This window comes from Agelaius phoeniceus, chromosome 2 (genome assembly GCF_051311805.1).
Source record: "Agelaius phoeniceus isolate bAgePho1 chromosome 2, bAgePho1.hap1, whole genome shotgun sequence".
Lineage (NCBI taxonomy): Eukaryota > Metazoa > Chordata > Aves > Passeriformes > Icteridae > Agelaius > Agelaius phoeniceus.
The window spans coordinates 42,402,770-42,415,154 of record NC_135266.1 but is presented as its reverse complement, the minus strand read 5'-3'; the positions used below and the strand labels follow the sequence as shown (position 1 = coordinate 42,415,154).

The 12,385-nt window shown below is 39.1% G+C and overlaps 1 protein-coding gene across 2 annotated transcripts in view; it reads left to right on the top strand.

Moving 5' to 3' along the window:
• Positions 1–12,385, top strand: part of GPC6 (glypican 6) — a 731,795-nt gene that overhangs the window by 653,244 nt on the left and 66,166 nt on the right. Inside the window, exons 6-7 of one of the 2 annotated variants that reach the window (XM_054628114.2) lie at positions 5,907–6,050; positions 10,315–10,344. In XM_054628114.2, coding sequence (XP_054484089.2) covers positions 5,907–6,050; positions 10,315–10,344 — 174 coding nt within the window. The remainder of the gene's footprint in view (positions 1–5,906; positions 6,051–10,314; positions 10,345–12,385) is intronic. The other variant, XM_077173559.1, reaches the window with a different exon arrangement.

Sequence of the window (12,385 nt, the reverse complement as noted above, 5' to 3'; positions counted from 1 at the left end):
CACCAGATGTAGTGGGGTGCATGGAATGCAACTGCAACCCTAATGTGGGAGAAAAACCACTCTCATCGATTAATCTGAGATGCCACTCAGAAAGCTTCAAGCAGGGTGTTGGAAGGATGATCTTTTCTATTTTCTCATTCTTCAGACAATTTTGTACCTTTTATTCAACTGTACCTACTGAAAAATGTGGTGACTAGGAATCATAGCTATTTTTCCCCAAGTCAGTCAGTGCCTTTTTACAGTGGAAAAATGATGATGCACTAATAATTTTATGCCTGCAACACCCACGCATAGATTGTTTTTCACCACTTCATGCAGCTTTTTCTATCTAAAAATCTGGTTGAGTCTGGGGGAAGAATCTATGCTGTATTCAGTAGATATTTCTGCCCTGTTATATAATGTTGTTTTTTCTTTTAAAAGGAGTTTAAAATATGAAAACAAAAGATTTCTTCCTCGAGGAGCTCTCAATTACTTCATCCTCTTTGTAGGCAGAAGACCCATTTATTTAATCCAAAATCCAGTGTTCCTGTTTCATATAGTGATATAAAATTGCCCTATTCCAAAAGCCCAAGAAAAAGCCAATGACTTAACAATTAATCAGTGCAGAAAGTCAAGGCTTATTGCTTGAGTTCACTCCTTGTCTTTCATTTCCTTAGAAGACACAAACCCTCTGTCTTCCTCTTTTGATAGCTGCGCATCAATAGTGAGACAGAGAATTAAAGAGATACCACATGTACCTCTTCTATCTTTGTCTTGCTGACCAAGGACATTCAGACTCAGACACATTCCAGTATCTCTCACTGCATAAAATGGAGCATCTCTGTTCCTAGGTCATTAGCATTTCTTGTTTGTGTGATGATTACAGTCAATTCTTCTGGCACATTTCACATTAAACATGTGCTAGTATTATGTTAAAACCCTCCAATTCATGCTGAGGCTGTAATCTTTCTCTGTTTTCTTAGTCTTTTTCATATTCAGCACTGGCTGTCCAGGAAGTCTGACCACAAATCTCTAGGCTTCTTGGCTGCTCACCTTGCACACCAGTCATGTCCCTTAATGACAGCCACACAAGGTCCTTATTTTGCCTTAGGGAAAGTCCCATTCCTGACAGCTGTGACAACTGGAGATGCTTGTCAAAAAAGAGCAATGGTATAGAAAGTCACACCCCAAGGCTGCTGGAAGGATCTATGTACTCTGAATATGCCCAAATTTTCCCTCCTCCAAGAGAAGACAAGGACTGCTGATCATCAAAACCAGTTTCCATAGATTCGTCATCTAACACCTGCAGCCATTCTTACAGAGTTCCTTCCACAAACCACAGCACAGAGAGTGCAAAACAACCAGCCTGGGCTGCCTGAGATGCCTCCCAAGACATCAGCACCTTTTAAGAATAGACCTTGCAGGCTGGGTCTACCCAGATTAATGTTCCCTGAAAGTTGCCTCTGGCAGAAGTCATGGTGCAGTAGATTTACCTTGGATTTCTGCTTATAGTAGCTGAGACAGGGTGTCCTCTTTATTGAAATCTGTTTGTAATTCTCCAGTAACACTTTTTTGGTATTTGAACAACATAGTGCCAAATTCAGTGCTCAGCAACATGTTGATTATTTCTCAGGCAAAATTTTTACATTTTGTGCATTGTTTCCCAAGGTTCAGCTCATATCAAGGACTTAGTCATAGCATGCATTTACCTTATTCTCATTGTCATTCTCATTCTCCCTGAGGTAATTCAGGTAGTCATATTCAGAGTCATAACATATAAATACTCATTTCAATCTTGGCCAAAACAAGCATGTTTTGAGAGCCTTCACAATCTTCCCACAAGGCTGTCAGTACCAACACCTTCGGTTCCTGCTTCAAGTCAAAAAGTAAATGCTACATCTGCTCCATTTTAAAAACATTAATGTTTACTAGTTGATACCTGCAGAGATTGCTCCTTCACAAGTGGCGGAAAACTCAAAAAACAGAACAAAAGATGTTATAATATCCAATTTTTTCACAATGGAGAAATTTTCTAATCTGGTTGCATCAGCATAATCATGTCTCCATTGCTGCTCAAAAAACAACATATTGAACTATTTTCTGCAACTGTCTAGTCCTATACAAGTATGTTAGACTGCTGAAAGAGTAATTTGGCTGCCATGACAATATTTTTCCACTTTCATATAGTCTATCCCATAACTGAGTTTCTCCTTAGTAAGTCTTAAATCTACTTTTATCTGAGTTGATGGATGTGCCATTTTAACCTATAAATATATGTTCCTTCTCGGCAATTACTTCAGCTAAATGGATGAATGAGCTCCATGACATAGCAGACCACCTATGCATTATTTATAAGGAGGATATCTTCACAGAACTACATCCAAGGTTCTTCTTAAAATAGTCCACAAGTTTCATACTAAGAAAACTGCTTCATTTATCTGTGTTCTTTCCAGAGCTCTGTGCAGGAAAAATATAATGGCATTTCAGGTAAAAAAATCAATGCTATTCTATTTGAAGAGTCAATGGAGCAGAATCATATAGAGACACTCAACTGGAAACACTGAGCACTAGCACATGGCTAAATAACAGTATGACCCAAGGTTTCACAAAGAACAAAATTCATCTTCTGCAAAAATTCAAAACTTCAAATTCTCCTGGGAAAAGGGCTCTTTTTTCTACAGTATCTACATCCTAGTCCTGAAGTAGATACTTCCATTTAGTCAGCTCAAGAGATGCAATTCTTCACTGGCTCTGTTGACTTGTTCTCACGGCTTGGTTCATATCCCTGACCATAGAGATTTGGTCCATTTGAGCTTCAATGGTAGTTCAGCGGGGAATGGTTTCGTGTTATAAAATCATAACAGGTGTCTTAGATATCCCAGAACATCCCAAATGACTGTAGATGCTGATGAGAGAGAAACAGAAGGAAGCTTTTGATCTCCCCTATCTTAGATGTATAGCTTAAATGTAGACACATATATGATGACAACTAAAGTTATCTTTCTAAATTTCAAATGGAATCTATTCTCAAAATTCAGATTAAATGGACTGCACCAATTTTTTAGAGAGTGGGTTTATGCTACCAATTCACAGCATATGTAATGAAACACCTGAATATATTCCCCAAAATTGTTCAATACCTCTCAGTAGCATTGTAAAGAAAGTATTTCATGTGCTTCTTCTTAGGAAGCATTTGTGAATATCAGTTATCATCTTTACGTTTTGTGTTCTGTCAATACCAGGATGCAAATTTTAAAATGTCTCTTTTACACTCAAAATTCAGTTACTGAATATTGTATCCTTACTGCATTTCTGTTAGGTCATTTAAAAAGCAAGTTATTTCTTTTTCTGTCATGTAAATATTACTGTCTAGTTTCCATCTCTATTATTGTCTGACTGTATGTAAATTTGTTTGTATAAAGCCACTTGCTGAAACTATTTGTATGAAGATAAATGCCACAAAGTCTCTGCTGGGTTCTTTTCAGTACATCATAAGAAAGATGTTATATAAATTATGTAGACTTGCAGTTGCACCACATGGCCATACAAGTAGCTTAACAATCACACACTGGGACTTTAAAGGAGACATTCCCTCACTTTCCTTTCTCCTGAGAATCTGGTTGTATGTTTTGTATAATTGTCACTTGCTTCATAGGAAAATACCCAGTTGCTTAATTGAGTAAATGGGATTTCATAGATATCTAAAAAGCATTTATGTTTTCAGTGCATAACTTATCTCGAGTCAGAAGACACTTAAGTAAACTTTTGTAAGTATAATTCACGCTCTTAAAGTACAGATTTCACCCTTTAAATTGTACTACACAATCACGTACAAATCTTGAATATTAATCTTAGTTGAATTTTCTTTATAGAAGAAAAATAAGATTCTTTCCTGATGAAAGGTTTAGAGCTTTACAAGCTAAAATCTTTTTTCTTGGTTGATTAAATTAATTTACTGTCCAATAGTCCTCAGGACTAGGGAGGCTTGAAACTCTTAAAACAGATATTCTCAAACCAGACCAAACATTATTCCACTCATAAATTAAAAATCCCAATGGCCATACAACAGCTGACTTGCTGGACTTTAAGCCAAAGCAGACCTGATGACTGGACATATATTTAGTATTAATCAGCTTATTTCAGCAAACTTTGAATCATTTGGGGCCTCTAAATTAACATCAGGAAACCGAACTGAGGGCCAATTTAATGTATCCTGAGAGAAACAGAAGTTGCACCATGGACTTGGGTCCCTCTCCCACGGGGTGCAGTCCTTCAGGCACAGCCTGCTCCATGTGGGTCCCTTCACAGGGTCACAAACCTGCAGCAAACCTGCTCCAGTGTGTGGGCTCCTCTCTCCACGGGTCTGCAGGACCCTGCCCAGCACAGGCCTCCCACGGGGTCACAGCCTCCTCCTCCCAGGCACACACCTGCCCTGGTGTGGGTGTCCTCCATGGGCTGAGGGTGGATCTCTGTATCCCCAGGGACCTCCATGGGCTGCAGGGGCACAGCTGCCTCACCATGGGCTGGCTGAACCAGGGGCTGCAGGTGAATCTCAGCTCTGGCACCTGCAGCACCTCCTGCCCCTCCTTCTGCACCGACCTTGGAGTCTGCAGGGCTGTTCCTCTCACATGTTCTCACCCTGCTCTTCCCTGGCCACAATTTCATCTGCACAATGACTTTATTTTCCTTCTTAACAATGTTATCACAGAGGCATGACTGTCATTTCTGACTGGCCCAGCCTTGGCCAGCAGAGCTGTGCTGGAGCTGGCTGCCGTTGGCTCTGCTGGACATGGGGGAAGCTGCTGCAGCTTCTCACAGAAACCACACCTGTAGTCCCCCCACTACCAAAACCTGGCCACAGAAACCAACATAGCCACACAAAAAGGAATAATTTGGTCCTACAACCAAAACACAGCATTTGCACAGTTTTCAGCCCCACAAAGCTCATTCAAACAGTCTGTATATGGCATAAGAGTTTTGTATAATATAACTTATGAGAAATTCTGACATTTAATTCATCTTCTTTTGAATGGAGGCAAAATGTTGAAATAGTCAAAATACAATGGTCACAAAACCAGAAGGGTGATTCTAAAACTGAAAAAGTTGGTGTGAAGGCAAACACTAGGATTCTACTTCATGAGAGCGCTTGAAAATTTTAACTCAGTGGATTTTCTACCTTTTTTCAGATGTGCAGCTTGTGTGAAAATGCCTCTGGGAAATATGCTTGATATCCAGTAGCCTTCTGTGTCCTTTAGTACCTACCAGATACACAACATTGAAACTTTTTTCCAGATGGAAGTATATGAAAAATTTCATAACTGCGAGCATTATTTTCTATACCCAGAAAACAAACACACTAGCAGAAAATAATTATCACTGTCGCCCACTCAGTCTGCCTCACCCTTCTAGGGAGAGACTGGGAGGGAATAAGAAAGTTATCCAAGTTACAAAACTATTTCATCATTGACTTTTCTCTAAGACTACAAATAAGATGGCAAGGTACAAAGAGCTGTAGGTAGGGATTATGGATGCCCTGTGATTCTGGGTAAATACTGCATTTTAACAAAACTGAAAACAGTTATCAACTATGTCCTGCCACAAAGGACATCCTTTTGTGTATTTCTCTTCCTGGGAAGACAGCAATTAAGATGCTTTCAGATGTTAATTTCTCATAATAATCACCTTCTTAAATTAAGGGGGTTTTAAGGTCCCTATATGTTTCTATACCTTCACCAAGTGATTAATAATGCTAAATTATTAACCTGAGTTTTGATGCAGGCCAAGCACTCAATTCAGTAGTATAAAAATGTCAATAAAGTCTTGTTTTGAGTGTACAAAAAAAATAATAAAGAGGCTACAAAATACCAGCTTTCCTTTTTTTATGATTCTCATTTAACCAACATATAACCAAGAATGTCTTTCTTCAGGTTTTCCAAGGATGTGGCCAACCTAAACCAGCACCTGCCCTGAGATCTTCCCGTTCTGTCCCTGAAAACTTCAATACTCGGTTTAGACCATACATCCCAGAGGAGAGACCTACAACTGCTGCTGGCACAAGTTTGGATAGGCTGGTAAGGCAAAATATATTCCATTTTCAGATTAGTACAAAAGGCTTGACTATATACTAGAAGATGGTCATCTCCTGATTTAATAATTTTATAATCATACTTTATAATTTCTTTGCCAGCTGTTCCAGCATTCAGTAAAGCTTTTTTTCTCCACTGGAAACGGTATGGAATTTCATTGTAGGAGAGCAATATGGCTCAGTTTTTATGTATTAGACTTGTTAGGAGAGAATAAATTCTTTCCTACAGGCCAGAAACCACATAAGCCTTTGCAGGTACTTTGCAGTATAAATTATGTATCAAAAGTGATCCACAAAAGTATTTTATATTTGTTTATCTTATAAAAAAAGTTATGTATTAAGGCCATTTTTATCACCTAGCTCTTTCACTTACACCCTTCCAAAGGCACCTCAATTTGTTTCACTTCTTTACTTAATTATAAAATTACCACTGCTTTATTTCCATCCATCTCAACAATTGACTTAATCAGCTAAAACCTCAGTGATCGTTAATCTTGTTTTACTTATTCAATCATTTTGGGAAAACAATACTTCAACATAAGATTATTTTCTTTACTACCAATCATTGGATTCACATTTCAGACTTCAATGTTCCTGCTATTTATACATCTATAGATTTATAGAGGGATAATTAGTACAGCTGTTAGTACCGTCCCAGCAATCTGTAGGTAAAACCGATGAGCAAAACTGAAGAGCTTCTGATTTAAAAAAGGCTGTACCACATGCCCTCCTCAGCTGATTGCTGCACACTTGCAGAGCACTGGTCTGTCTTGCCAAAGAGAGCACCCAAATTTACCAATGCAAATGAAGACCCAGGTATCTTCTTGACGCCGCCATTTATCAAATTCATGGGATGTCACAGTAGTTCTTCACAGTCCCAAGTCTTTCCAATCACTTCTGTCTATGTTGTACTCTATGTACTCTATTCTGTCCATTTTCATGGCAACCCAATAGGAAAATAACATGCCATTTCTAGTCAAGACTTGGGATTACCCTGCAGCAAAAAGCAACATTTGTTAGTTCTCTGCACTTCTGGAAATACTGTAGCCTGGTTATACTAAAAGGAGAAACAGAGAAGATGCTTACATCCATTGTAGATCCAACCACAGCAGGATCATAGTGCAGTGCAACATCTCAGGCTAAAAATCTGACTAGCAATACTCAATCTATATTAGATGGGATCTTAATTTTACCCATTCATTTTAGATTCAGAGAACCAGTCCTTCTGCATTGCTCGGAGCAGAGGCCTGGATCTTAATGTAGAATTGGCCAAGGTGAAGTGAAAGGTCACCAAAACCTTTAGGTTTCAATCATGCTTTGTCAAATCTTAAGGTTGCAAACAGCTGAAATGGGAGAAAGAGCATAAAAAGGAAGGGGCTGGAAGCACGGCTCAGCTTGGATTAGTCTGATGATGTAAAAACAGTTCAAGCATTTTTGTAATGAAAAAGGAAGGTTTAAGATGCATTACATATTGACATAAGATAGTTCTGAACACATTAATATCCTTTTCAAGATACTAACTTGCAAAATACTGAACAGCACACTGAATAAAGCAGAGATGTGTCCTATGCTGCCAGCCTTTAAAGGCTGAAACTAATGAAAGTTGCCAATACAGATAATTCTTTATGACTTCTAGACTTTAAAAGGGGAACTTATCTCCATATGATTTAACTAGTCTTGTTCATGCATTATTTCAGGAAAAAAAAAAAAACCAAAGAGTTTAGCATTGCTGCTGTTCATTTAAAAAATGTTCAAATCAAATTCCTATTTCCTGTTCTTGCTGGTGGTATCTAAAATAATTACTATTTATGGTCTGTTAATGATGAGTGCTGGTATCAAATCCATCTTGAAATGTCAGTGATGAATGTGTTGTCTCCTTCTGGGCTGGGACCAGCCATCTCTCAATTCAGAGATGGCTGCTGATCTCAGTAGAGCTAGGAAAGGTAGTTTATGTGGATTAGAGCAGACGGCCTTATTTCAGAGCTGTAATCCCTTAGCAGCTCTCAGGAAAGGTCACTGCCTGCTTCTCACACCATCTTGGGTAATTTTATCCAGAAGGATATAAATGCTACACTCCTGCCTTGCAGAAACACTATTTAACCTGTGTTGGAACCTCAGCTTTCCATGTGCTGAATCATTCCCTGAATGACATATATCTCTCTTCATTAACTGTAGCCAGGGCTTGGAGGACCAGCTTCATTTGGATACTCCTAATCCTTGCATTGTCAACAGGGTGTAAGGAGGATCCCATGCACAGAAGTTTTCTCCTCTACCCACTGATCATTTGCTGTTGCTTACTTCATATAAATACACTGCAATATCAGTACTTTGATGGTATTTTCAAACACTTAAAGACCATTTTGATTGTTATAGGTATAAGAAACGAGTTTTTTCTTGTGATTCAGAAGACTGTTCAGTGTTACTTTAATGCTTTTAGAAGTCTGTTCTGGAGTGTGTATTCATGAAACACTGTCAGACCACTTGACTTTAAACTGTCAACATAAAGTCCAAACATACAGTTACAAAAACCTCAAAAGAAGTGACAAACCATTCTGCTTTCATCTGTCTTTGACAGCACAAGAAACCAAGTTTAGAAAATATTTCCTCTGCATCTCAATGTTATACAAACATGCAGCATATCTGAACTGAATTCTGTTTTAGTCCTGCTCATATCCCCTTATAAGCTTATAAGCTTAATTCAGTTGGGCATATTTTATCAGGTAGGTTGCACAAAGCATCCCTCATAAGAAGCCTACACTGAAACCACCAGGTACTCAGCCCATCTGAAAAAGTGCTCCTTCATCCTTGCCTGAGCTCATGCTATTAACCCAGCTATTCCATTTCAAAAGGAGGGAAAGTGATTTCTCTGTGTTATTGTCATAGCTGTAACAAATAAGGCTTAACAAATAAGAAATAGATCAAAATTAATTTTAAGAAATGCAGAAAAATTGAAATATCCCCCAAAAGCTGTGATATATGTGGTTTTAAAGCATCTGATGTATTTAGGAAGCTATGTAGAGCTTGGGAGACTTGTCTCAGCATGGATGAAAAGCACCATCTGAGACATCCTAGAGTATCTGAAATATGGGACCAGCAGGGGACTCAAGGAGACCAGCACACTTCTGGAGCAGCAGAGGGGAGCTGGCTTGAATATACTGCAGAAGCAATTCAAGACACTTATGCTCTGACAATTCAGTGACATCTTCACAGCACTGGGCCTAAAGTCAGGCTCTTTCAGAGGCCAATGGAGAGAGACACACATCTTTGGAGAGTGATTCACCCCATCTGTCACAGACCTCTCTCAAAGACTGGGAAATAAAAGACTCAGTTGGAATATGCACATGTAGATAGACAAGACTGAAATACCTCGGAGTATTTAAGTCATCTAACTGAGCAGGAAGCTAGAACAGTAATTTGAGATGCTTATGCTCCCCTGGATTGGCATCTGAAGTCTGGATAGAACACCCTAGAGGATGTCCACTATGAGACATCCAAGTGGGAGAGCAGAACTGAGCCCCAGCTTTCTCTGCAGGTTGCACCCTGTGAAATTCAGCTACATAAACACAGTCACCTAATGCTCTTTGAGATGCCTGTGCTCTCCAAAACATCCAAAGGTGAAAGCAAGGTTACAGGAGACCAGGTTGGAAGTTAAATGGAATATCTCAGAGGTGCTAAATAGACTTGCTCTGCCTACATTTCAATAGCTGTATTTCGCCTTATACTGGCTGTAACAGCAGCAAAAATGAGGACTTTTCTGATTCAGTGTAGAATTCCATAGTGCAGATTCTTAGAACCAGATACCTTGATTTGAGTCCAGATGACTGTCATTTTGACTGTTGACAGAGAGAAACAAAGGCCTTAGTTCTGTTATCTAAGCATGGGTTTAGGCAACTGATTTGAGATCACATATTTCTAAAGCACAATTCATCTCCTCCTAAAGTATACATTTGAACAGCTCAGAGAAATCTTTCCTTATCCCTCTATTACAAAGTGCCAAAAAGTGACAATCTTAGTCCAGGCATCTAGCAAGTACACCTGAAGATCAGTAAATTTTTTAAATTGTCAAAAATTACATAATTTTAACACCTGATTCTGTAGAGCATAATCTAAAGTTTCTCATTTAAAATCAACTGCTTATAAAGACTCGTTATCTTCTCTGTGGTTGCCTGTTTGGTATAACCTGTGGTTTATTTTGTTTTGTTCTGTTTTGTTTTTCTGTTCCCTGAATCTGTTTCCCTCTTGCTTCCCAGAGGACTATCTGGAGGACAATGCAACATGGTGTAAGCTTTGGTATTCTTATTCTTCACTTCATTCCCATTTGTCTTTGTACAATGATGGACAAAACACTTGTTTAAGTTTCATCTTCACCATCTTTACTTTGTGTGTTTGTCTTGTAGGCTAAAATACTAGCAGTTCTCTCTGTAATTTTGCATTTTAATTTCATTTTGCCAAGTACCCAGAGCTGCTGCTGCCTTCCAGTATTTTTCTCTCACCTCAAGGATGATGCCTCCTCCCCAGAAAGGAGCCATGTATTCCTCCAGTGAACTAAAACTGGTGTAAGCATCCCCATAGTCTCAAACCCCACAAGGGCATGTAGAGCAATGCAGACACTGCAGTAGCATTCAGCTCTGAGTCCTGTGCTTGGAGCAATGGAAATGAGCTCCCAGGCCTTCCTGGGCTCTCTCCCTGAAAATGTCCCTGTCTTACTGGCCAATCTCCTTATGCTTTACAGCTTCATAAGTTTTTGTGGCTGTTAGAGGTCCCTGGTTCCAGACAGAAAAGCCCTCCTCAGCAGAGCTCTGTTCAGCACAGCCCAAGGGGAAGGCACGCATTTGCATTTAGCATGGACTTAATAGTCCAGCTTCTTAGCAGGACTAATTAGTCTACAGAGAGCACCATGCTGATACAGCCATGCTGCTTCCTGTGTTTGAGCTGTCCCCAGTCCCTCTGTATCCACCACATCACTGTACAGCAGTGCTGTCTTAATTCAGCTGGAATTTCTCCCGAGAACATGCTGCAGCCTGACCTGGCTGGACGTGTATAAAATAATTCCACATTTTCTTTCACGAGGACACGGAAGTTTTCTTGATTTTTCACCAGGGAGTTGATGCACTCTTAAACATATAATACATAATGCACATGCATACTGTGGAGACAGGCAACTGAGAAATTGGCTGTGGCATACATGGGTGATTTGCATTCACACACAGTACAGTGGCTGCATAGATTAGTGGATGAGCATGCACCCCATCTGAGAAAGAACACCTTTTATGCTCTTTACCCTAGGGAGGGGAATATACTGTGTCACACTTTGTGAGAAAATGTCCTTTTAGAGTCCCTTCTGATTTCCTTAAAGTAAAAGCAGATAAAGTCTCAATTTCTACGAGGAAGATACCCTGAACTACCCTTTTTAGGAATAAATTCTGATGTACTTTAAGTCTCTTTTTAACTTTTTTATTCCACTGTGCTATGGTTTTTGTTACAGTGAAAAAATGTGATGGTAATCTAACAAATCTGTTGTGAGCAACCTTTTCCCACTGCTCCAAAACTACATGAAATAGAAAATATTACTTAAAAATATATAATCTGGTTTGCATTTTTAACTATAAAAGACTAAAAGTAACAGGACTGTAGACAAATCAGACATTGATCTGAATTGGCCAGGGAATCCCGCAGGGCATTCCTAAAAGTGAAGATTTCATTTCAGTTTTGTTAGACGCTGTTTGGTCCACAGTCTTGAACTGTTAAATATATGCCATGATAGCACAATTTTCCTGGGATAGGATGTTTAGCCTCAAGATTTTTTTTTCCTCAAAAGACCCTAGAATAAAATCCAGAAGGTATAAGTCTTAAAGGGTTTAAAGTTCTGAGATTAATTTTCCAAGTATCATCTGCATACTGAGGCCATGAGATACAAACAGTGAGCCTGTACAATACATCATAACTCTGGAGTTTTGGGTCACACTCTTAAGGCTGAAGATGACAGGCTTGCACAAGTGTTTTAGAAGCCTAATGGCTTCCCACAGGCTACTACCCCAAAACCCTTAGATGCTGTGCTGTTGGATTTGATAACCCTGTGTGATGTTAATCAGCAGATGATTCTGAAGCGTACAGCTTCTCCAGTTTTACATTTTGCATGTTTAGACAGAGTTTCTTATTAGCTGTTTGGATGCAATATGCAAAAGGAATAAATATGTTTTACCCTGTTCATTGTGGTCATTTGGTGTTAGATTTAGGCTTTGATTGATTCTGCAAAATAAGTGTTTGCTTAATATCAAGTTTTGCTTCATCTCAGTTTCTGTCTCGCAGCAATATCTAAGT